Consider the following 22,809-nt stretch of genomic DNA (forward strand, 5'->3'; position numbering starts at 1 on the left):
CCCACCATATTATTCAATACTATGGCCCCGCAACTTGGGCTCAAGATTGAAGCTGGGGTTACCGGACCCCCATATACATGCTTAATTGGATCATCGGTTTACAGGCTGTAGTAGAAATCGTAACTAACCAGATGGCCTCGGCCCTAGAACTCCTGGTCATGCAACATTCCCAGATGCATGCAGCAATATGTCAGAACCTTTTAGCTTTAGAGTACTTGCTAGCAGAGGAAGAGGGAATATGCAGGAAGTTTAACCGATCCAATTGTTGTCTCCAAATAGATGACAATGGCAAAGCTGTAACTAATATAGCTACCAATATTAGGAAAATAGCTCATGTACCCATCCAAAGTTGGAAAGGATGGGATCCTAGAAACCTCTTTGGAGGTTAGTTCTCTGCTTTCGGTGGCTTTAAGACCTTAGTTGGGATAGTACTCCTCCTCCTCGGGACCTACTTCTTCCTCCCATGCCTATTGCCTCTTGTTATCCATCAACTACCTCCCTCATAGAGGCTATAGTAGAAAGATAAACTGCAGCAAAGGTCCTCATACTGTGGAGGTACCCACCCCTGCCCAGGAAGATCATAAGGTTGATGCCCTATAAGAATTTAAAGGGCATCAAAAGGGGAGAAGGAAGAGAAATTTTTCCACCTTATAATCAGCTCTTTGTTCTGCTTCTGTAGACATGCTAGCTGCATAGGCTGAAGGGCAGGGTGACCTCGAAAATAACTAAAGATAGATGTATTGCCAGAGATCCTGTCTGAAAATCTGCACTCTCTGACTGCCTGTAACCCATAGCAACTCCAGAGCTCTGTAACTGCCTGAGGACAAATCAACCAATCAGCCATGCCAACTGTAAAACTTCAACTGTGCAGATAAACCCTATAAAAGTAAGTTTACCCCTGAGCTCCAGTCCCAGATCTTCAGGGCGCCACATCTTCTGGGACCACCCAAGAAGAAGAAACCTGAGTTCTCCAACTCTCGGAATGGTGCTTGGTTTCTCGCAGGTCTGCTATTTCTGCAACAGTACTTCCTCCATCTGGAAACTGAATCAGGAATTTCCTGTGCCCACCTGTGACCAAGTCTTCCAAAGAAACAGGGAGAAGACTAAAGAGTCTGCCCCAGGGCCCAAAACAATTCTGTTTAAATGCAAACATTCTAGGCAGGAAGAAATTCCTGCCCAATGACAGAAGCTGATTTAACTAAGCCACGCCTCCCCACCCCAGTGCCAATTAGACACGTAGGGGCGAGGCGAATTGCCACACCGGGAAGACATTCGTTTTCGCTTTAGAGCTCCTTGAGATCACTATCTGTTAACAGTCTCTGGAGGCTGTACGGCAGCTTTTGTCGCCCTGTGATCTGCACTGGTTGTAAGAGTGAAAAGGACTCAGGGAGACCCAGGAAACAGAAATGGTGAGTGTGCGGGGGCTGGTGCGGCGACGGCGACGAGGGGCTGGTTGGAACCGGCTGGAACCGCCTGTAATGCAAGCGGGCTCCCCCTGGTCAACTTCCGAGTCTTTGAGCCCGAGTCCCTCCGGGGCGCCGATGGGACGTCAGCCTCCTCTGCTCGCGGCGTGGGGGCTGGGCCGCAGCCCGGACCGGCGTCCTGAAGCATCACTGCGCGCCGGCGACTTCGGCAGGGAACCTGTCCCGGCGGCTCTGCGCCCGCAGCCCCGCGACTCCCCTGTTTGTGCGGTGACCACGGGGAGGGGCGTCAGGGTAGATGCGTGAATCGGCCTCCGTGGTGCGTTCTTGGAGGAGCTATAGAGTGTGCGGTCCCCACCCCCTCTTTCCTCCCCCAAATGTTTGGGGAGCAGGGTCTCAAATTTACGACCCTGACCTCCCAGCCTAGCTCTTCCAGGGACTGACAATAGGTCCTGACATTTCCAGATTACTGCTTGCGTTCCCAAACCCAAGTTTTCCGCTCCAACTCACACAGTTGTTATTCACTCTTTATCCTCTGGGGTGCATTTCAGACAGACCCAATATTTTGATTACCTTTCTTTCCCCAGAGCGGTGCACTATTTTTTTTTTTTTTTAAAGATTTACATTTGTAGATTTACATTGAGTTGCATGAAATCCTCGTTCCTCTCCCCAAGGCCCTCCCTGGGCACAGAAGTCCTGTGGGAAGCCCTTTGGGCGGAGGCTCCTTGGGAAACTTTCCTGGGCGTTCTGTCCTGTCAGCACTGCCCTTCCTTGGGGTTGTCACCTTTAAAAGATACGTGATACGTTCACTTTATTTAGGAATTGTTCAAACACTGGCATTGTGTCTTTAAAAATATCTGTAGTGGTCCAAAGCTACTCCAATGCCGGTAGAGGCCTGAGGGCAGGATCTAAGCTTAAGGCCCCTTTGACCTGCAAAGGGAGACAAACTCTTGAAAGCCCAGTTCTTCCTGGGGAGCCTCCTCCTGCGGGTGTCCTGCGACTCACACCCATCAGAGGGCTCACTTTATACCAAGAAATACAGAGCCCTGCTGGGGATTGCAGGGCGGTGATGAAGATTCCCTTCCTGGGGAGCGGATTGTGGTTTCTCAGGCCTAGACATTTTTAGACATTATTTTTTTCCAATTATAGTTGACATTCAATATTATTTTATATTAGTTACCGGTGTACAGCATAGTGGTTAGTCATTTATTCAATTTATGAAGTGATTCCCCCATTAGTCAAGTACCCACATGGCCCTATACACAGTTATTACAATATTATAAACCATTCCTTATGCTGTATTTTACATCCTTGTGACTATTTTTGTAACTGCCATTTTGGAGTTCTAAATCCATTCGCCTTTTTCACCAAGATCCCTCAGCCCCCCCCACCCTTCCATCTCATAATCATCAGATTGTTCTCTGTATCTATGCCTTTGTTTCTGTTTTGTTGTTGTTCTTTAGGTTCTGCATGTAAGTGAGGTCATAAAATATTTGCCTTTCTCTGACTTATTTCAGTTAGCATAATACCATCTGCGGGTCCACCTATGTTGTTGCAAATGGTGAGATTTCATTTTTTATTAATTCCATTGTATATATGTACCACATCTTGATCCATTTGTCTACTGATGGACACTTAGGTTGCTTCCGTATCTCGGCTGTCATAAATAGTGCTGCAGTGAACATAGGGGTGCATATATCTTTTCTCTTTCTCTCTTTTTTCTTTTTCTTTTTCTTTTTTTACTTTTATTAGCATTTATTTGATGCTGAATTTGCTCCTGGGCCATCAGTTTTTGTTTCTAAAGTTTCTTTTGGGATATCTTTTTCTTCTGTGCAACCTCCTCTTCTGGGTTAGGAACAGTCCGCTCTTTGTCAGTAAGGGCCATGTCAATGTGGCAAGGAGAGCTCTGTAAGTTCTGCGCTGCATCTCGGCAGGTTGGTTCACCTGGATGTGCTCAATGACCAGAGAATCTACATCTAAGTCCTTAAGCTCAGCGTTATTCTCTGGTTTTTTAAGTGTGTGCAACAAAAATTAAGCACTTTGGGGGCCACCGATCCTGCGTCCAGCCCCATTGCTTAGCCTGGGCACACCTATCTAATCCACCATTGTAACGACAGAATGGCATACACTGCTTCTGTAAAGTGACATCCTTCAGATATTTGGTGGCTTTGCAGATATACTATCCTTGATGACATAGACAGGTTCACAAGTGTTGTTAAACACTTGTGAACACGAAGATTTGACTCTCTTGATTTGCATGATTTTGCGGGATTTTTCTGGTTCAAGTGAATAGTGAACCATTTTCAGAGGTCAAGTCAGGCCGTTTATGGGAAGAGGGACTATGTCTTTTCAAATTTGTGTTTTAGATTTCTTTGAATAAATAAATACCTATAAGTGGAATTGCTAGGCCATAAGATGGTTCTATTTTTAATTTTTTGAGGAACCTCTGTACTCTTTTACATAGCGGCTGCACTAATTTACAGTCCCAACAACAGTGAACGAGGGTTCTCTAATCTCCACATCCTCGCCAACACTTGTTTTTTGATTTATTGATTATAGACATTCTGATAGGTGTGAGGTGATGTCTCATTGTGGTTTTAATTTGCATTTCTCAGTTGATTAGACATGTTGAGCAACTTTTCATATGTCTATTGGCCATCTACATGTCCTTTTTGGGGAAATGTCTATTCAGATCCTCTTCCCATTTATTAAAAATATTTTGGGGGATTTCTTGGCATTGAGTCATATGAGTTCTTTATAAATTTTGGATTTTAACCTTTTATCAGATGTATCGTTGGCCAACATCTTCTTCCATTCGGTAGGTTATCTTTGTTTTATTGATGGTTTCCTTCACTGTGCAGAAACGCTTTAGTTTAATATAGGCCTGTTTGTTCATTTTTTCTTTTGTTTCCCTTGCCCAAGGGGAGAGATGTATCAGAAAAAATATTACTAAGACCAATGTCAGAGTTTACTACCTATGCTTTCTTCTAGGAATTTTATCGTTTGGGGTCTTACATTTAAGTCTTCAAACCATTTTGAGTCTATTCTTGTAATCGGAGTAAGATGGTGGTCCAGTTTCATTGTTTTGCATGTATCTGTCCAGTTTTCTACTCCTTATACAATTTATTGAATAGTCTATCTTTACGCTATTGTCTATTCTTGCCTCCTTTGTCATAGATTAAATGACTGTATAGGTACAATTTATTTCTGGGCGCCATATTCTGTTCCATTGATCTATGTGTCTGTTTTTATGCCAGTACCGTGCTGTTTTGAGTGCTATGTCCTTTTGGCATAGTTTCATATCAGATGGCGTGATACCTCCAACTTTGTTCTTTTTTCTCAAGATTACTGTGGCTATTCAGGGTCTTTTGTGGTTTCATATAAATTTTGGGGTTATTTGTTGTAATTCTGTGAAAAATGCCATTGACATTTTAAAAAATATTTTTATTTTTCAATACTAGTTGGGATACAATATTACAGTAGTTTCAGGTGTACACCATAGTGTTTGACATTTATGTAACTTATGAAGTGATTACCCGATAAATCTAGTACCTGTCTGACACCATACAGAGTTATTACAGTATATTGACCATGTTCCTTATGTTATGCTTAACATTCCCATGACTATTCTGTAATTACCAATTTGTACTTCTTAATCCCTTCCCCTTTTTCATCCCCCAACCCCTCTCCCAAATAGCAACCCTCAAAATATTCTCTATATCTATGGGTTTGTTTCTGTTTTTAGACTCAATTTGGATCTGAAAATATCTCTTGTGCTTTTTTGGTTTTGCTGACTTGAAAGGAATGAATCCGGGCAGACATTATGAAAAGGAAAGGTTGCATTGAGTGTATTTTTTGGACTTTGTAGGAGAAAAGATAACTGGGTTAATAACCTTGAAATGGCTGTTGAAAGGTGTTTGTACACATGCTTCAAAACAGTGGATGAAAGTGTTTCTACCTGCAGCAGCACAGAGAAGATGGAGAACCTCACTGTTCATGTGTTAAAGCTTAAGTGTTCACTTTTCCAAAGCATTAAAGCAGTCGCCGTAGCAGGTGAAAACCTGCACTACCGTTGGGTTTGTATTAATTTTCTTCATTTTGAATTGTGTACACTATGATCGCTGCATCAGTTTGATATCAGTGTTGAAAAATTACCAGTTATACTTGCTGTTAATCATTCTATCTGTAGGTTAGGATTAAAATGGATTTAGTCCATTTTTAAAGCTGTGCTAATTTTTCTAAACAGAAACGACTATTTGCAATATGGGTTTTTATAATGATTAAACTAATGGTAACTTTTATTACTAGCAGTTGAGAGTGCATAGTCATGTGGCAATGTAAAAATATATTAATGAGTATTTGGTAAATTTCAACAGGCTTTTACTATTAGCATAATTTTGTGTTGTACAGTGAAGTTACAATGACATCAATAATTTTGGATAACATTTACTGGTTAACAATAAAGTGACAAAAGCTCAAAAAAACAATAAAATAAGGCTATACTATTTTTAAGGCAAATGAATTCATATTTGATGGCCATAAGGAAAAAGCAATCAAATTTCTGTTTTCATTGGTAAGAGAAAAACACCTCGAAGCCTATGGAAATCTTTGAAATTTGTAGTCGATTTTGGAGCTTAATTAAAAACCCTAATGCATTATAATGTGCTACTGAATTCTGAAAATATCCCCAGTTTGAACTATAGGAGAGGGAATAACTATCGTAAAACCCTTTGTCCTTTTAGATGGAAAGAGATTTGTTAGTTTTTATGGTCTGCAGTTGTTATTTGTCAGTGATTAAAGGAATACATCTTAGAAGTAGAAAAGTTAAAATAAGGCAATTTTTAAAAGCAAAAGTTGATTAAAATTATAATTCACTAGAGGAAAATATGATATATATAAACTTTTGTTTTTATTTTCCATAAATAGTGCGTTGGAAGGTTATTTTGTTCGGCTCCTGTGCTCTGACTCCATCCACAGTCCAGCAACCAGTTTTGATCACTTCCCGATCATCCTGTTAGTTTCTTAATATAAAAACTAGCCAGTGCCAAGAACATTTTTCTTACACGTGTTTGTTCTTGGAGTGAGTAGTGCAGGTCCACCTACTTAATGTTTGACCTCTAACAAAGTAACCCCCACCCCTCCCTTTCCCCCTAGTGCTTCTTATGTGTCAGGCTGATGAGGACCCTGAGGCGCCCCCCTGCACTGAGCTGCTGCTTGCTGGGGAGCCCTCCTGTGGGCTGTGCTGCCCCATGCTGTGCTTTCCTGTGCTGTGTTGTGAACCCACCGAGCCTGGAATCTGTAGACCGAGGACCCTAGGTTGACAGTTTGGTAATTCGCTGTCTTTAGAGAGCAGGGTATGGGAGTGGGGCCCTCCTTCCAGTGCTCCTGGGTCAATGTCTTCGGTGGATACTCTTGTGTGTTTAGAGTGAAGGTGTGACAAGGCCGATTTCTTCCTCACAGTAGGATAAGTCTAAGGAGGAAGAAGGATGATTAGTGAGTGAGGTGAGCCCATCAGACAGTCACTCCTTAAAGAGCAGGTATTCCAAACAGAGAGAGAGGAGACAGGTTAGGCAGCCCATACCTGGTGGGCTGGGTCCTCTCTCCTGATAGCAGAGGAACCCCACTTTCCTTATGTGCCTCTGCTGCTGCTGCCCTTGCCTCTGCCTCAGTGCAGATCCCAGCCCTGCAGCTATTGTGGACAATCCACAGCCTCACTGTGGCACAGCAAAGGGACTAGTTCAAATAGCATTTCAGCCCTGGGTCCTTAAATACTACACAGAGACCATTTCTATGGGGGAAGCCTCTAACCCTGATGGCACTGATTTGAGGCCCTCTGGCGGGGGAAACAAAAGATAGATACCAGGGTAGAGAGGACACCCAGTCTCCCCATGTTTATCCAGTGGCCTAAAATACAAACCATGGAAGGAAACAAGAGAAATATATTTTATCAAGTCCACAATTTGATCCAGTTGGTAATCCAAGATATACTAAAAGAATTTCAAAACAAAAAGATAAGTGGGGACTCCTTGTCTTTCGAGCCTCTAAAACATAGGGTTTGAATAAACGTTGCCATCTCTTGAAATGCAGTAATTGATGAACCCTCCCACAATAACTCAATGCTACGTTACATTGCAGTTATACCTGGGCTCTCAGTCATTGAAGTGAGGTCCCACGTGATATCAGGGGAGTTACTGAAACAATATAGAGGACAAAGTGGAGTACTTGGCCTGAAGCATCAGAAATCTTTGCCTTTTCTCACACTCCTAGCACCGATTATCCTAAAAAAACCCATAGTGTGTAGGACAGCTCTGAACCAACAGATCATGAATTTAAATTAAGTCTTCACCAGCACTTCCCCACTGGCTTCACAAAAATGCAGCTGCATGGTCCCTATCCCTTATTAAATTAGTTAGCATTGCCCAGTGTCCATTGAACAGGGCCCTCCAGGATTGAAAAATGTTATCAGAAACCTTTGAAGAAGAAGTGATTTTCCCCAGTGCTTGTCTTTTCCAAATTTGGAATGTTCTTAACTGTGGAAAGAATGAATGACACCTCACAGTGGATGACAGCAACTTGGAAGCTGTGGTCCCACCCAGTCAGCCCCTAGTTCCAGTCCCTACCATTATGAGAAATACTGACCCAATCCACTCAGCAACTGGTACACATTCTGCTATCACAGGTTTGGCTAAGTCTGGTCTGTTCAGTGCCTGTGTCAACGGTCTCCGAGCTCTGCACGTGGCCTTCATCTCTGAAGGGACATGGCACACCTTTACCTGGCTCCCCTCAGGGAACCCCAGCACCACTGCTACCGCACACAGTCTCTGCAGGAAAGATCTGAGCTGCGTTTACCTTGCTCCAGGAGCACAGGTGTGACATGACATTCTCCTCTGTGGACATTCAGGACATACATATATTGGAAAATGGGTCTTGCAAAAAGTGGACGAGCCATTGCTAAGACATAGTATGAAGGCCTTAGTTGCATTTTAAAACATTGTTTAATAAACAGAAGATCACTTCCTTTTTGACACCATGAAGAATTGGTAGTCCCTCTCAGCACCCACCACATTGTCTATATTTGTTTGGTATTTGGGAGGCAACTCAGTTCCTGTTTACAAATTTTACTTGAGCCCATTCAGGGTGGGCCTCCCTACCATTGAAGGCTCTAGGCTGTTAAATTGCCATACAGTGGGCACACCTGGCAGTGTCCTCAGAGGCACCTTCACTGTAGAGGTGTCAGTTACCACCGTCATACCTCCTGGAGTGACCCATGATGGTCTTAGGTTATAATTTTTGTCTCCCTCTCAGTTATGTTGACTAGATGTTTATCAATTTTATTAATCTTGTCAACAACCAACTTCTATTTTAATTTTATCCATTGACTTCCTGTAATTACATTGATTTCTTTTCAGACTCTTATGACTTCTTTTACTCTGTTTTGGGTTAAATTTGCTCTCTTTTTTTTTTTTTACAGTAAAATTTATATTTAGAATGAATCAGGTAGACTCAGTTTAGATGATCCCAGTTTTGTTGGCAACATTCAAAGCATTTACATTTCAAATGTAAATTTAATAATATCATATGTATGTTGCATTGTGTGTTCACCACCCGAAGTCAAATTTCCTTCCGTCGCCATATATTTGACCTCCTTTACCCTTATCCACCTGCTCCCTCTTTCCTTCTGGTAACCACTAAACTATTGTCTGTATCTATGAGTTTTTTGTTTGTCTTGTTTGATTGTTGCTTTCAATTTTATATCCCACATATAAGTGAAATTGTATGGTCCTCAACTTTTCCTGTCTGACTTATTTTGCTTAGCATAATCTCAAGATCCATCCATTTTGTTGCAAATGGCAGTATTTCATCTTTTCTTATCGCTGGGTATATTCCATTGTAGATATGTACTACATCCTTTTGACTCAGTCATTTATTGAAGGGCACTTCAGTTCCTTTCATGTTGGCCACTGTGAATAATGCTGAATGACCATTGGGATACATGTGTCTTTATGGATAAATGTTTTCAATAATTTGGGGCAGATACCCAGAAGAGGGATTGCTGGGTCATATGATAGTTCTCTCTTAATTTAATTTTTCGAGGAAGCTCCATATTGTTTTCCTTAGTGGCTGTACCAATTTACATTCCCACCAGCAGTGACTGAGGGTTTCTCTTCTCCCACAGACTGTCTGACACTTGTTAGGACTTTTGTTGTTGATAATAGCCATTCTAATAGATGTGAGTGAGGTGGTATCTCATTGTGCTTTTGATTTGCATTTCCCTAATAGCTAGTGAAGTTGAGCACCTTTTCATGTGTCTCTTGGCCATTTGTATGTCTTCTTGGGTGAAGTGTCTGTTCAGTTTCTCTATTTTTTTTTAACTTGATTGTCTTTTTGTTGTTGAGTTGTATGCGTTCTTTACATATTTTGGATATTAACCCCTCATCAGAGGAGTTGTTTGCAAATATCTTGTCCCATTCAGATGGTTGCCTTTTTGTCTTGCGATAGTTTCATTTGCTGTGCAAAAGCTTTTCAGTTTGATATAGTCCCATTCATTTATTTTTTGCTTTTCCTTCCCTTGCCTTTGAGGTAAGTTCTTAAAATTCTCTCTAAATCCAAGGTTTGTGAATATAGTATCTGTGTTTTCTTCTATGCAATGTATTGTTTCAGGTCTTACATTTAGGTCTTTGATCCATTTTGATTTTATTTTGCTGTATGGTGATAGATAGCAGTCTAGTTTCATTCTTTTGCATGTGGCTTTCCAATTTTCCCAGCATCTTTTATTGAAGAGGGTTTCTTTTCTCCTTTGTATATTTCTGGGTATATTGAATAAGAGTGGTGAGGATGGGCAGCTTTGTCTTGTTCCTGATCTTAGAGGGAAAGCTTTCAGTTTTTTACCATCAAGTATGATATTAGCTGAAGGTTTGTCATATATAAATATGGTGTTTTTATGTTGACGTTTTTTCCTTCTGTACTCATTAAGTGCTTTAATCATAAATGGGTTCTGTATCCTGTCAAATGCCTTTTCTGCATGTATGGATATGATGATGACTTTTATCCTGGATTTTGTTTATATGGTATGTCACATTGCTTACATGTGTTGAACCATCCATGCATCACTGAATGAACGCCACCTGATCGCGATATATGATTTTTTTAATGTATTGTTGTATTCGATTTGCTAGTATTTTGTTTAGGAGTTTTACATCTGCATTCATCAGAGATATCGGTTTTCTGTTTTTGTGTTATCTATACCAGGGTGTGGTATCAGGGTGATGTTGGCCTCATAAAATGAGTTAGGAGGTATTGCCTCTTTTTCAATTTTTGAGAGCAGTTTGAGAAGGACAGGTATTAAATCATCTTTGAATGTTTGGTAGAATTCACTAGTGAAGCCATCTGGTCCTGGACTTTTTGTTTTGGGGAGGTTTTTGATGGTGGTTTCAATTTCCTTATTGTTGATCAGTCTATTTAGATTTTCCAGTTTTTCGTGATTCATTGTAGAAAGATTGTATGTATTTCTAAGAACTTGTCTATTTATTCTAAGTTATTGAATTTGATTTTGTTTATTTGTGTCTTTTCTCTTTTTTTCCTTAGTGAGTCTAGCCAGGAGTTTATCAATTTTATTGACCATTTCACAGAACCAGTTCTTTGTCGCATTAATTTTTTCTATTGTCTCTTTGCTCTCATTTTCACTTATTTCTGCCATAATTTTATCATTTCCTTCCTTCTGCTGACTTTGGGCTTCATTTGTTCTTTTTTTCCTCCTTCTTTAAGATGTAATGTCAGGTTATTTGAGATTTTTCTTATTTCTGGAGATCGCTTATAATGATATCTGAACTTTCCTCTTATACCTGCTTTGGCTGTATTCCTGAAGTTTTGATACGTTGTATTTTAATTCTCATTTGTGTCTATGTACCTCTTGCTCTCTCTTTTTCTTCTTAGACGGAATCATTCTTTAGTAGCATGTTGTTTAATCTCCACATATTTTTGGTTTCCCCCACTTTCTTTTTACAGTTTCAAAGTGTTGTGGCTGGAGAATATACTTGGTATGGTATATATGGTTCTTATGTTCATTGAGGCCAGTTTTGTGTTGTAACATATGGTCCATCCTCGAGAATGTTTTACGTGCACTAGAGAAGAATGTATAATCCGATGTTTTAAGATGAAAGTCTGTGTAAATGTCTATTATGTCCCATTGTTCTAACCTGTCATTTAAGGCCAACATGTCCTTATTCATTTTCTGTTTGGGTGATCTATCCATAGTTGTTAGTTGGGTATTTGGATTCCCTACTGTAATTGTGTTTTTGTCGTTTCTCTCTTTAGTTCTGTTAGTTGTTGTCTCATATATTTTGGGGCTCTCTGATTGGGAGCATATATATTGATAAGTATTATGTCTTCTTGATGTATAGTTTCATTTATTCTTATGAAGTGTCCTTTTTTGTCTTGATACCTCTTTTTTCTTGAAGTCTACTTCATCCGATAAAAGTATGGCCACACTTGCTTTTTTCTGGGTGCCATTTACCTGGAGCATCATTTTCTACCCTTTGAGTCTACATTTGTCTTTGCTTCTGAGATGTGTCTCGAAGGCAGCACTTGGTTGGGTTTTGTTTTTCCATCCAATCTGCTACTCTGGTTTTTTATTGGTTTGGTCAGTCCCTTTGTCCTTTGTTTTTTGATCCATTCTGCTACTCTGCCTTTTTCTTGGTTAATTCAGTCCTTTTACATTTAGGGTAATGATTGATATATAAGTTTTTCTATAGTCATTTTATCTTGTTTTCTGGTAGCTCTGTGTCTCCATTGTTTCTTTGCCCTTGAATTTCTGTCTTGTTATTTTAGTTTGGTGGTATTCTGTGATTTTTCCCTGTGTTCCCCTCTTTTTTTATGTTATGTGTCATACTTCTGGACTTTTGTGTATGGTTAGTATTAAATTTCATGTAAAAGAAAATCTCATATATACAGTAGTTCTTCTGCGTGTTCCTTATCTCCATTCCCCTTTGAAAATTCAGAACTTTACCCCTTCCCCTCTTCTGTTTTTGTTTCCTCAAATTATCCCTATTTATCCCCTGAATTTATTTCTGAGTTACAATACTATCTTCTCTTTTTAAAACTGATTTTACTTTCTTTAACCATCACGTAATATTTAAGTATATAATACCCTATTTTGAATAAAGGTTGCCATTTCCTGCTTCTGTCTGTCTTTTAGTCATTTTACTCACTCATAGTTCTGCATTTTTTTGCCTTTTTGTTTCAGGTAGAATGACCCCCTTCAGTATTTCCTGTAATACAGGTCTTGTGTTGGAAAGTTCCCTCAGCTTCTGTTTGTTTGGAAAGGTCTTTATTTCTCTTTTGTATCTAAAGGAGAGCTTTGCTGGATACATTATTCTTGGCTGGTAGTTTTTCTCTTTCAATAGTTTGAATATTCGATTCCATTCCCTCCTAGCTTTTGGAGCTTCTGCTGTAAAATCTGATGATAATCTAAGGCGTTTTCCTTTATAGGTTACCGTCTTCTTTTCCCTGGCTGCCTTGAGAATTCTTTCTTTCTGATTAATTTTTGACAGTTTTAATATAATGTGCCACGGAGAAGGTCTTTTTGGATTGAGATAATGAGATATTCATTTTGCTTCTTAGATTTGAGGATCCACTTCTTTTCATAGGCTTGGGAAGTTCTCATTGGCTCTTGGTTGAATAGGCTCTCTGTTTTGTTCTTCCGTATTCTCTTTCTGATATACCCATTATTCTTATATTGCTCTTTCTGATGGAGTCAGATAGTTCTTGTAGAGTTCTTCCTTTTTTTTTTTAACTCTCAAGTCTCTTCCATCTGTGTCATTTCTAGATTTGTCTTCAATATCACTAATTCTTTTCTCTATCTTTTTAGCTGTATTTCCTTAGCTTGCTAGTTCATTTTTTTTTTTTTTTGTCTTCAAAAAACTTTATTTGGCGATAAGCCTAGTTATGGTAGAAAAATCCCACCTATGAGAAAGGTTTTGTAGGTATTTAAACTGCTCTGATGTACATTCATGACTCGAAATGATAAAGACCCTCAAACACAAATGATTCTAAAGCCATTACAACCCGAAATTATTGATTCACTTAGATGTGCTTATATTAGCTCTTAAAATATGATCTATGTATAGAGAAGCTGCACCTTCTACCCAATCAGCTTTTATTGAGTTCTTCAGCTCTAGAATTTTTATTTGGTTCTTTTAAAAGTTTCAAGCTCTTTGGTAAAGCATTCGTTTTGTTCCTTGATCTTTATTTCTGAGTTCATTAATCTGCCTTATTTGAATTTTCTTGCATCTCGTTGAGTTTTTTCAAAACTGCAATCTCGAATTCTACATGATTTAAATCACCTATTTCCATATCTTTAAGTTTATTTTCTGGAGCTTTTAAAGATTCTTTTGAGCTGTGTTGTTACCTTTGTATACATGGTATGTGATTGACTATTTCTCCGCCTATGCATTTATGGGAATGAACTCTGCTTTTAAAAATATTATTATTAATAATAATGACTCTAGAGCCCATTCATAAGAAGAGGTTTATTCCATTCATTGACACACAAGCCACCTGTACTGCCCAGACCTCCTGAGCGCTGCTGGGGAGCAAAAGAAAAAATGTCCTTTATTTCCTGGGGAGATGTATGTCTCCTCTGCAAACTGGTTGCCAGAGTCCCAGGGCTCCACCCCATGGGAAGATGTTGGAGTTTCAAGCCTGTGAAGAGCCCCTGAAGTCCTGGTGCTGCCCAGGTGGCTAGATGCAGTGCAGTGCTACCTCAGGTGTCCCAGGTACCTGTGCCGGGATCAGCCTAGATGAGTGGTTGTGGGGTTGGGTTGGGAGAAGCCGCCAATGTGCCTGTGGCTCTGTTTCTTCCCGGTAATGGTGACCGCCAGGCCTCAGCTGCCTCCCCTCTGTATCTCCACTCTTGCCAATGGGACCAGCCTCAGTGTGTATCTGCTACTCAGAACCTGTCTCTTAGTTCTTGGGGCTCCAGACTTCCTGGTCTGTAGTCTGACACTCGCTCCTGCAGCTTCCTCTGGGGCCTGCTCCTAGTTCTGGGAGAGTGCAGGGAGGCATCCTCTGGGAGGGTGGGGAGAGGCAGCCAGGCTCTTTGTCTCCGTTTTCTGCCTGGCAGTAGCAGGTGCTAGAGCACAGCTGCCATACCTCTGTGTTCTGTCTCTTCCCTGATCACTGGGTTCCCCAGTAATATATGCTGATCACTCAGGCAGAAGTGCTCAGGGCTACATAGAATGCATGCTGCAATCTGTTTCCTCCTCCCTTGCTTGCCCAATTTGCCTTCAGATGCTTTGAGAGATCTCAGAAGTGTTAATGTGTTAGGCTGGAAATCTTCCATTGGATTATGGCTGTTCAACTTGTAGTCTCAAGGGGAGAATTCAAGGGGCCATGCTTCTGACATCCTTACTTCCTGTCTATGTATGCCTTGTTCTCTGTTTTATTTTGTTTTCTAACTTTTTCTGCATTCTTTGGCTTTAATTGAGTATTTTACCTGATTATCTTTTTCTACTGTCTTAGGATATCAATTTCACATACTTTAAAAAACTATTTTGGTGATTGCTCTTGAATTTTCATTATACATTTACATCTAAATCATCTCCTATGTTAAGTCATAATATACCACTTCACTGGTTGTGCAAGTACCTTATACTGTCTCCTAGTTTTCTCCTCTTTGTCCCTGTAACCTTGTTATCATTTATCTCAATTGTCCATAAGCTTATAATCGCCAAATAAATTGTTGATAATATTACTTTCAGGAAAGTGTCATCTGTTACATTAATTTAAAAAATTACAAAATACTTTTTAACTTTCATGTTTTTGTAACTCCCCACCTTTATCATTTACTTTCTTTCTGATGAATTTTTGAATGTATTTCTAAGTGGATGTACTAATGAACAATTCCTGCAATCTTTGTCTCAGATAGTTTTTATTTCTTCACTTTTGAAGGATAATTTTGCTTGACACAATTGTAGGAGACTGGTCTTTTCTTTCAGACCTTGAAATATTTCTCTTCACACTTCTTTTGAAAAGAAGCCTGATTTAGTTCTAATCTTTGTTTTTTAATGACTGAGGTGCTTTTTTCTTCTCATTTATTTCAATATATTCTTTGTCTTGATTTTTTTTTTTATCTAGTTTGTATGTGATGTACTTGGTTCTGCACTTTAGTTTATATAATATTGAGTGTTCTCTGAGCTTCCTGGAGCTATAGTGTGCTGTCTGTTGTAAAATTTAGGAAAATCTCAGTATTGTTACTTCACTGCTTTCTTCTGTTCTTTATTGTGTTTTCTTTCATATATTCCCATAACGTGTTTTTAAACTTTTTTTTCGTGTAAAGCATGTTATCCTAGGGCTCATGGATATTGTGTTCTCTCTTTTTGTTCTTTTTTTTGCCTTTGCATGAGACTGCTGAAGTCGATTTTTTTGTTGAGTACAGGCTATATTAAGAACTGAATATCTGGGGTATGTTTCAGAAAGACTTGTTTATTTTTTCTTTCTTAGTTATGGAGACATTGGGTTATCCTGTTATCTCAATTCTGTGATGGATCTGTGAAAATAAGTTTATTCCTTTGCTTTTTTTTTTTTTATGGAGAGGTAGGGAATGGCAGCTTCTAAGTTATTTAAATGCCAGACCAGAAACCAGAAGTCTCTGACTCCATTTTTTTTTATCATTTACTGCTGACAGCTTTAGAGCCTCATCCCTCCTTCTTTGCCTTGTGCCCCACATCTGTACAAGGTGATAAGAAAGCCTTAGTATTCCCTCATTTGTGGTAGCAGAGATTAAAATCCATGCAAACTCTCACCTTTGTGTGCGAACGCTCACCTTAGTCCACCCCCTAACCGCAAAACAAGTCTGTGTACCTTTCCTCGTTCTCTATTTCATGCCTGTTTGAAAGTTCTACCTTACTCTCCCTAGAGACTCAATTATGGAATCAATAAACCCTTTCATACCCCGTTGGCCATGTGTGGTGTCATCTGCTGAGGTATTCTTATGCTCTGGGGTTGAGCGATCATGCTCTTTACTCCATGGAGAAGCTTGGCAATGACCGACGAAGGACGGACAGCTTCTAGAGTGGCTGGAAATGCTTCTTCCTGATTAGAGAGTAGACATTGAAATGTTCTTTTGGAAGAAAGCACTGCTGACATCTTTACCTATTTTTACTTTTCTATTCTATTCTATTCTATTCTTAAAATATGGGATGAATTTGCATGTTATCCTTGAGCAGGGACCATGCTAATCTTCTCTGTATTGTTCCTACTTTAATATACGTGCTGCTGAAGTGAGCACACGTTTACATAGGTTATAATCAAAGACAAATTCACCATAAAACCATTGTGGACGTGAATGAACTCTTTTGCGATCTGTAGCTATTAACTTGTGCCTCAGTGTCAGCAAGGCTTAGGATCGACTGTTATCCCGAAGTGCTTTTTCTTGCAAAACCATATTATTATCTCCATGTGTGCTTGTGTGTGCCAAAAATAGGCTGGAAGTAGCCCTGAGGCACCTGAGTATAGGGATTTTGTGGTCTAAGTTGTCATGCCTTCTTCCTAATATCTGTGCTCTAAGTTCCAAATAACCGTCTACACCATAAAATCCTACAGAGAGAGAAAGGAAGAACTGAGTCTGTGATAAATATTACACAAGGTAAAAGCAATGCTTCCCAACAAGAATATTTCCATTTAGCCAGTTGTATCTCATTATAGACATAGCTCGGAGATATTGCAGGTGTGATTTCAGACCACGGCAATAAATCAATAAAATAGGTCACATGAATGTTGTGGATGTCCAGTATATATCAAAGTTATGTTTATACTTTACTGTAGTCTAAGTGTGAACTAGCACTATGTCTAAACAACCAATGTACATACTTTAATTAAAATACTTTAATGTTACAAAATGCTAACCATCACCCGAGCCTCTTAGTAAGTCTTAAGGTTTTATTCTGGTGGAAGTTCTTGTCCTGATGTTGATGAAAATGCAATAAAGTTAAGGAAAGTAGTACAAAGTATGCCAGTACTCCTAATGGTCTAGACAACTATAAGACGATATGGCCAGCTGGGGTTTATTAAAAGTTGAATTTCCACTGGCCTCCTGGACTCGCATGTTTGGAAATAGGGATAGAAGAAAAAGCTTCCAGTTCTTCACTACGTTTTTATTAAAACCACATGCAGAAATGACCCACTGCTTCATGGAGTGCTGTAAATGGTGGGGAATAAGGAAAGAGAAGAAAGAATTTTTCTCATAAATTTGTGATTTTAAAATAATATTTGTTTCATTTGTATAGCATTTCTGTTGTTTCCCAACATGCTGTGGACCCTGCCATTAGAGAAAAATAAAATGTAATGTGATCACAGTGAAAATGTATTATAATTCGTGATGCTGTTAAAATAATGAGGAAGTTTTTGATGATCAAATTGTAAAATAAATGTTTGGTGATGACGGAATCATAGGTAACTTGTCTATACATGGAATATAGGTGTCAAGTGCTATCGGTCTTACAACTTTTACTATACACATATTTGGGATGTTATAGAACTCAGTGGCCTTTGAGGATGTGGCTGTGAACTTCACCGTGGAGGAGTGGGCTTTACTGGACCCTTCGCAGAAGAAACTCTACAGAGATGTGATGCGGGAAACCTTCGAGAACCTGGCCTCAGTAGGTATGCGTGACTTCATCTTCACCTTGTTAATTAGAGGTGAGGTGTTTGTTGCTTATCAACATTGTTCTAAGACAAGGAATGTGGAAACGCAGGACACATAAATAAACGGGATGGTCACACCTCACCACAGAACTAAAATCTAATAATTTTCCTATAATTTTTAATACTTTGGAATTATTTTTTGTGGTCTGCTTTTAGGAAAAAGAATGGAAGATTATGACATTGAAGATCAGTACAAAAACCAGGAGAGAAAACTGAGGTGAGTCACATGCACAATATTAAGCCAGTGTTATATGAGGGCAACCTGGTATGCTACAAAATTTTAAAAAGAAGCAAACAAAAGAACCCCTTCAAATTTATTATATTTCTGAAAATTTTTTGACCAAATTACTTTCTTATATATGATATAGATAGTTCGTGTTTGCAAAATAGTTCACTAGGAAAAAATACTAATAAATTCTATATGTGAATATTACTGTTTTGATAATTGCAAGGGTGAAGTCCTCTTGTGGAGAATTTAGTATCTTTAATTCAGCCAACTTAGGCAGCCAAAAACCTGCGCTTTTGCTATAAATCATAAAAATGTAGTTCAAATATGCTACAAAATGCTAAAATATTAATAGAGAATTCATGAACAATGTTCATCTGGATTTTTACAGAAGTCATATAGAAGAGAGAATCTGTGAAAGTGAAGCGAGTGGTCAGTGTGAGGAAAACCTCAGCCTTATTTCAAATCTCAGTCTGAACAAGAAGAGAACTTTTCCTAGAGTAAAACCATGGGAACACAGTGTGCGTAGGGAAGTCTTCATACAGCATTCATCTTGTAATAGGCACATCAGATATCACACTGGATACCATCCCTATGAGTATCAGAAACATGGAGAGAAGCCATATAAATGTAAGGCGAGTGTGAGAGCTCTCAGTTATCTCCAAATTCCTGAAAAACATGAACGAAATCACAATGGAGGAGAGAAACCCTTTGAATGTAAGCAGTGTACTAAAGCGTTCAGTCATCTCAGTTATCTTCAAAGACATGAAAGAACTCACACTGGAGAGAAACCCTATGAATGTAAACAGTGTACTAAAGCATTCAGTTGTCTCAGTAGTCTTCGAAGACATCAAAGAACTCACACTGGAGAGAAACCCTATGAATGTAAACAATGTGGTAAATTCTACAGAGATCACTTTTACTTACAAATACACAAAAGAATCCATACTGAAGAGAAACCCTATAAATGCAAGCAATGTACTAAAGCATTCAGGTATCTCAGTAACCTTCGAAGTCATGAAAAATTACACACTGGTGGGAAACCTTATGAATGTAAACAGTGTGGTAAAGCCTTCAGAGAGTCCCATTTCTTAAAAACACACGAGAGAACTCACACTGGAGAGAAACCCTACGAATGTAAGCAGTGTAGTAAAGCATTTAGTTGTCCAGGTTCTCTTCGCAAACATAAAAAAATTCACACTGAACAGAAACTCTATAAATGTAAGGAATGTGGAAAAGCCTACAGAGATTACCGTAAATTACAAACACATGAGCGAACTCACACTGGAGAGAAACCCTACGCATGTAAGCAGTGTACTAAAGCATTCAGTCGTCTCAGTCATCTTCAAAGACATGAAAGAACTCACACTGTAGAGACACTTTGTAAGTGTAAGGAATGTGGAAAAGCCTACAGAGATTACAGTAAATTGCAAACACACAAAAGAACTCACACCGGAGAGAAACCCTATGAATGTAAACAGTGTGGTAAATTCTACAGAGATCACTCTTACTTACAAAAACACAAAAGAATCCATAATGAAGAGAAACCCTATAAATGTATGCAATGTAGTAAAGCGTTCAGTTGTCCCAGTTCTCTTCTCAAACATAAAAGAGTGCACACAGGAGTGAAACCTTATGCATGTAAGCAGTGTGGTAAACCCTTCAGAGAGTCCCATTCCTTAAACACACACGAGAGAACTCACACTGGAGAGAAACCCTACAAATGTAAGCTGTGTACTAAAGCATTCAGTTGTCCCAGTTCTCTTAGTAAACATAAAATAATGCACACTGAGCAGAAACTTTATAAATGTAAGGAATGTGGAAAAGCCTACATAGATTACTGTAAATTACAAACACATGAGAGAACTCACACTGGAGAGAAACCTTATAAATGTAAGCAGTGTAGTAAAGCATTCAGTTGTGTCAGTTATCTTCAAACGCATGAAAGAATACACACTTTAGAGAAACCTTATGAATGTAAACAGTGTGGTAAAGCCTTCAGAGAGTCCCATTTCTTAAAAACACACGAGAGAATTCACACTGGAGAGAAACCCTACGAATGTAAGCAGTGTACTAAAGCATTTCGTTATCACAGTTCTCTTCGCAAACATAAAAATAAATCACACTAGAGAGAAACCCTAAGAATGTGAAAAATAGACTCAAACTTTCAGGTGTTTTAGCTATCATCAAAAACATGAAAAATCAGACTGCAGAGACGTTCTGTGAATGTAAAAATGGCAGTAAAGCCTGCAGGGATTATATTTCCTTAGAAACACTCTAAAGAACTCATATTGAACAGAAACACGAAATGAAAAGCCTATGGATTTTACAGTTTCTTGCCAACACGCATAAAGACAGGAGAGACCCTGTGAATTGAGCAATGTGGTAAAGCTTTCAGTTCTCATCTATGTTTCCAAATACATGAAAGAAATCTCAGTGGAGAAAAACTGTCGAGTGTACAAAATGCAGTAATGCATGGTTATTCCAGTTATCTTGGTCTGCATGAGAGAACTCAACACTGGAGAGAACCAGATGAATGTCAACATTGGTAAAGCCATTATTTGTTACAAACCATTTGAAGACAGAAGAGTGCACACTGTAGACACGCCATTTGAATGTTCGCAATGTGGGGAAAGCTTGATCATCCCAATTTTTCCTGAAGGTATGAAAGTGGTCACTGGATAAAACCCGAATGTAAACAGTGTGGGAAAGACTTCAATCGATTCACATCCTTATAAATGTCTAAATATGTTTTATCCAGCTTCTTTGCAAAGGGCATCGTTGGGATGTGGATTTTTACTAATTTATGAACTGATTATTGAGGTAATTCTGAGTTGTCTTTCAACTGTAATACATAAGATTAATAGGAATTGCATTTTCCTTAAATCGGTTATTATTTTTTCTTTCTCCTTTGAAATCTGTTGGATCCATGAATGAACTGAAGTATATTTGTAATATGCAATTAAGTTCAATTTTTATAATACTGTATTTGTTACATTTTAAGGCTCCATTTAAAAACGACAGTTTAGTATTTGGGTTTTCTTACTGGCCTAGTGACAGTTCCTGGATATGCCTAGTTCCCTGTATACATCCTAACTTTGTTACTGCCAAAGATTTCGTGGGGAGGGGGTGGCAGTTATAAGAGCATTTTTTATTTTCCATATCAATTCATTTGGAATAAGTTATGTATAATAAGTTTATGAAAGAATATAATTTTTTTCTTGTTTCAGCCTTTCTTTTTTGTCCTTCCTTTTGACTGTATGTGGTGGATAGACTTTAACAATAGAGACCTGTCATAGAATAAATCTAGAATTGTAGGCATCCCCCTTCAAGGGTAATATTACAAATTAGATTTTTCAGAATTTATTCCCTTTATGGTTTCATGTTAGAATTCACCAAGAGCCTTGCATACATTTGGAAGCCAGAAGTTAAGAAAGAATTAATTATATTTTGAAGCCACCATATCAGAAGAAGGGCAGATATTTAGGAGCTTTGAAGAAATCATCTTTCAGCTAATCTTTCATATTCTTTGCTTTTCCTATTAAAAGTGTCCTCAACTTTTTGATTCCATTTTCTTAGAGGTGTGTGTTTTCACTGATGTTTTCACAAAATCCACATCAAAGATCCATCAAAGTCTGGATTTTTCTGTAAGACTTCTTGAGTAGTCCACCATGAAACTAACTCAGTTTCCTTTTTTGCGAATATTGTCTGAATCCCGTCTTCTCTAGATTACATACATATAAGACCTAATTTGTATAGGAAACACCTTATGCTGTTAAAAGTATTCCTGTGTTTTTCTCATGACATCTACAATGGTTCATTCAAAAAGAACAACATGGGAGGTTGTTTCTTTGCTGCACTGGACAGTAGCTGCCTTTGTCTGGTCCTTCCATTTGAGAATAAGCACCTTCCTCCTGTCAGGAAGACTTGCTGTTTCCTGTCACTTTTAGCTCACTGTGATCCTTTGGGATGTTTTAAATTATGTTTGCTTGTATGTGATTAAATGTACGTGCTATTTTCTATCAAAGGAACACTTCTTCATTTATTTCTTAGAAATAATTTAAACTTTTTTAAGTCATCAAATGTTAACTAATGTGTTTTTCATATGTTGAGAGGATATGTGAAAATGTTCCATTATAACTGGATTTCCAGAAACTTTGCAGTCTTCTTGATTTAATCTTATATACATGCATATATATACACTCATATATATACATATGTACACACACATATATATAACATGGATGTGTCAATAATATGTGCATACAGTTTCAGGTGTTTTATTCAGACAAATTTTATTTGTATTCTTTTATAGTTGCAAATTTTATCATGAAATTTATTTTTTATTCTTAATATAAAGGCTCAAATCATGATTTTTATCAGTGCCCTCTTGCCAGTCACCCACGGGATCACACCTGTAGTCAAAAAGAGGGATGTAATGAATTCTAATGAGAATGACCA

The 22,809-nt window shown here is 38.6% G+C and overlaps 1 protein-coding gene and 1 pseudogene across 2 annotated transcripts; one reads left to right on the plus strand and one right to left on the minus strand.

Annotated features, from left to right (window-relative positions):
* Nucleotides 1-1,213: 1,213 nt before the first annotated feature.
* Nucleotides 1,214-22,503, plus strand: LOC120610990 (zinc finger protein 14-like). Of its 2 annotated transcripts, none has more exons than XM_039873310.1 (4): nt 1,214-1,409; nt 17,954-18,076; nt 18,279-18,339; nt 18,740-22,503. In XM_039873310.1, exons 3-4 carry the CDS (start codon nt 18,287-18,289, stop codon nt 20,475-20,477), a joined length of 1,791 nt encoding a protein of 596 aa, XP_039729244.1. In that variant the 5' UTR covers nt 1,214-1,409; nt 17,954-18,076; nt 18,279-18,286; the 3' UTR covers nt 20,478-22,503. The 2 variants fall into 2 exon arrangements, with proteins under 2 accessions (XP_039729244.1, XP_039729243.1); XM_039873309.1 differs by having other exon boundaries at nt 1,215-1,409; nt 17,954-18,080.
* Nucleotides 16,608-16,707, minus strand: LOC120610992 (uncharacterized; annotated as a pseudogene).
* Nucleotides 22,504-22,809: the final 306 nt, after the last annotated feature.

The sequence above is a fragment of the Pteropus medius genome, unplaced genomic scaffold, assembly GCF_902729225.1.
Source record: "Pteropus medius unplaced genomic scaffold, Ma_sr-lr_union100, whole genome shotgun sequence".
NCBI lineage: Eukaryota > Metazoa > Chordata > Mammalia > Chiroptera > Pteropodidae > Pteropus > Pteropus medius.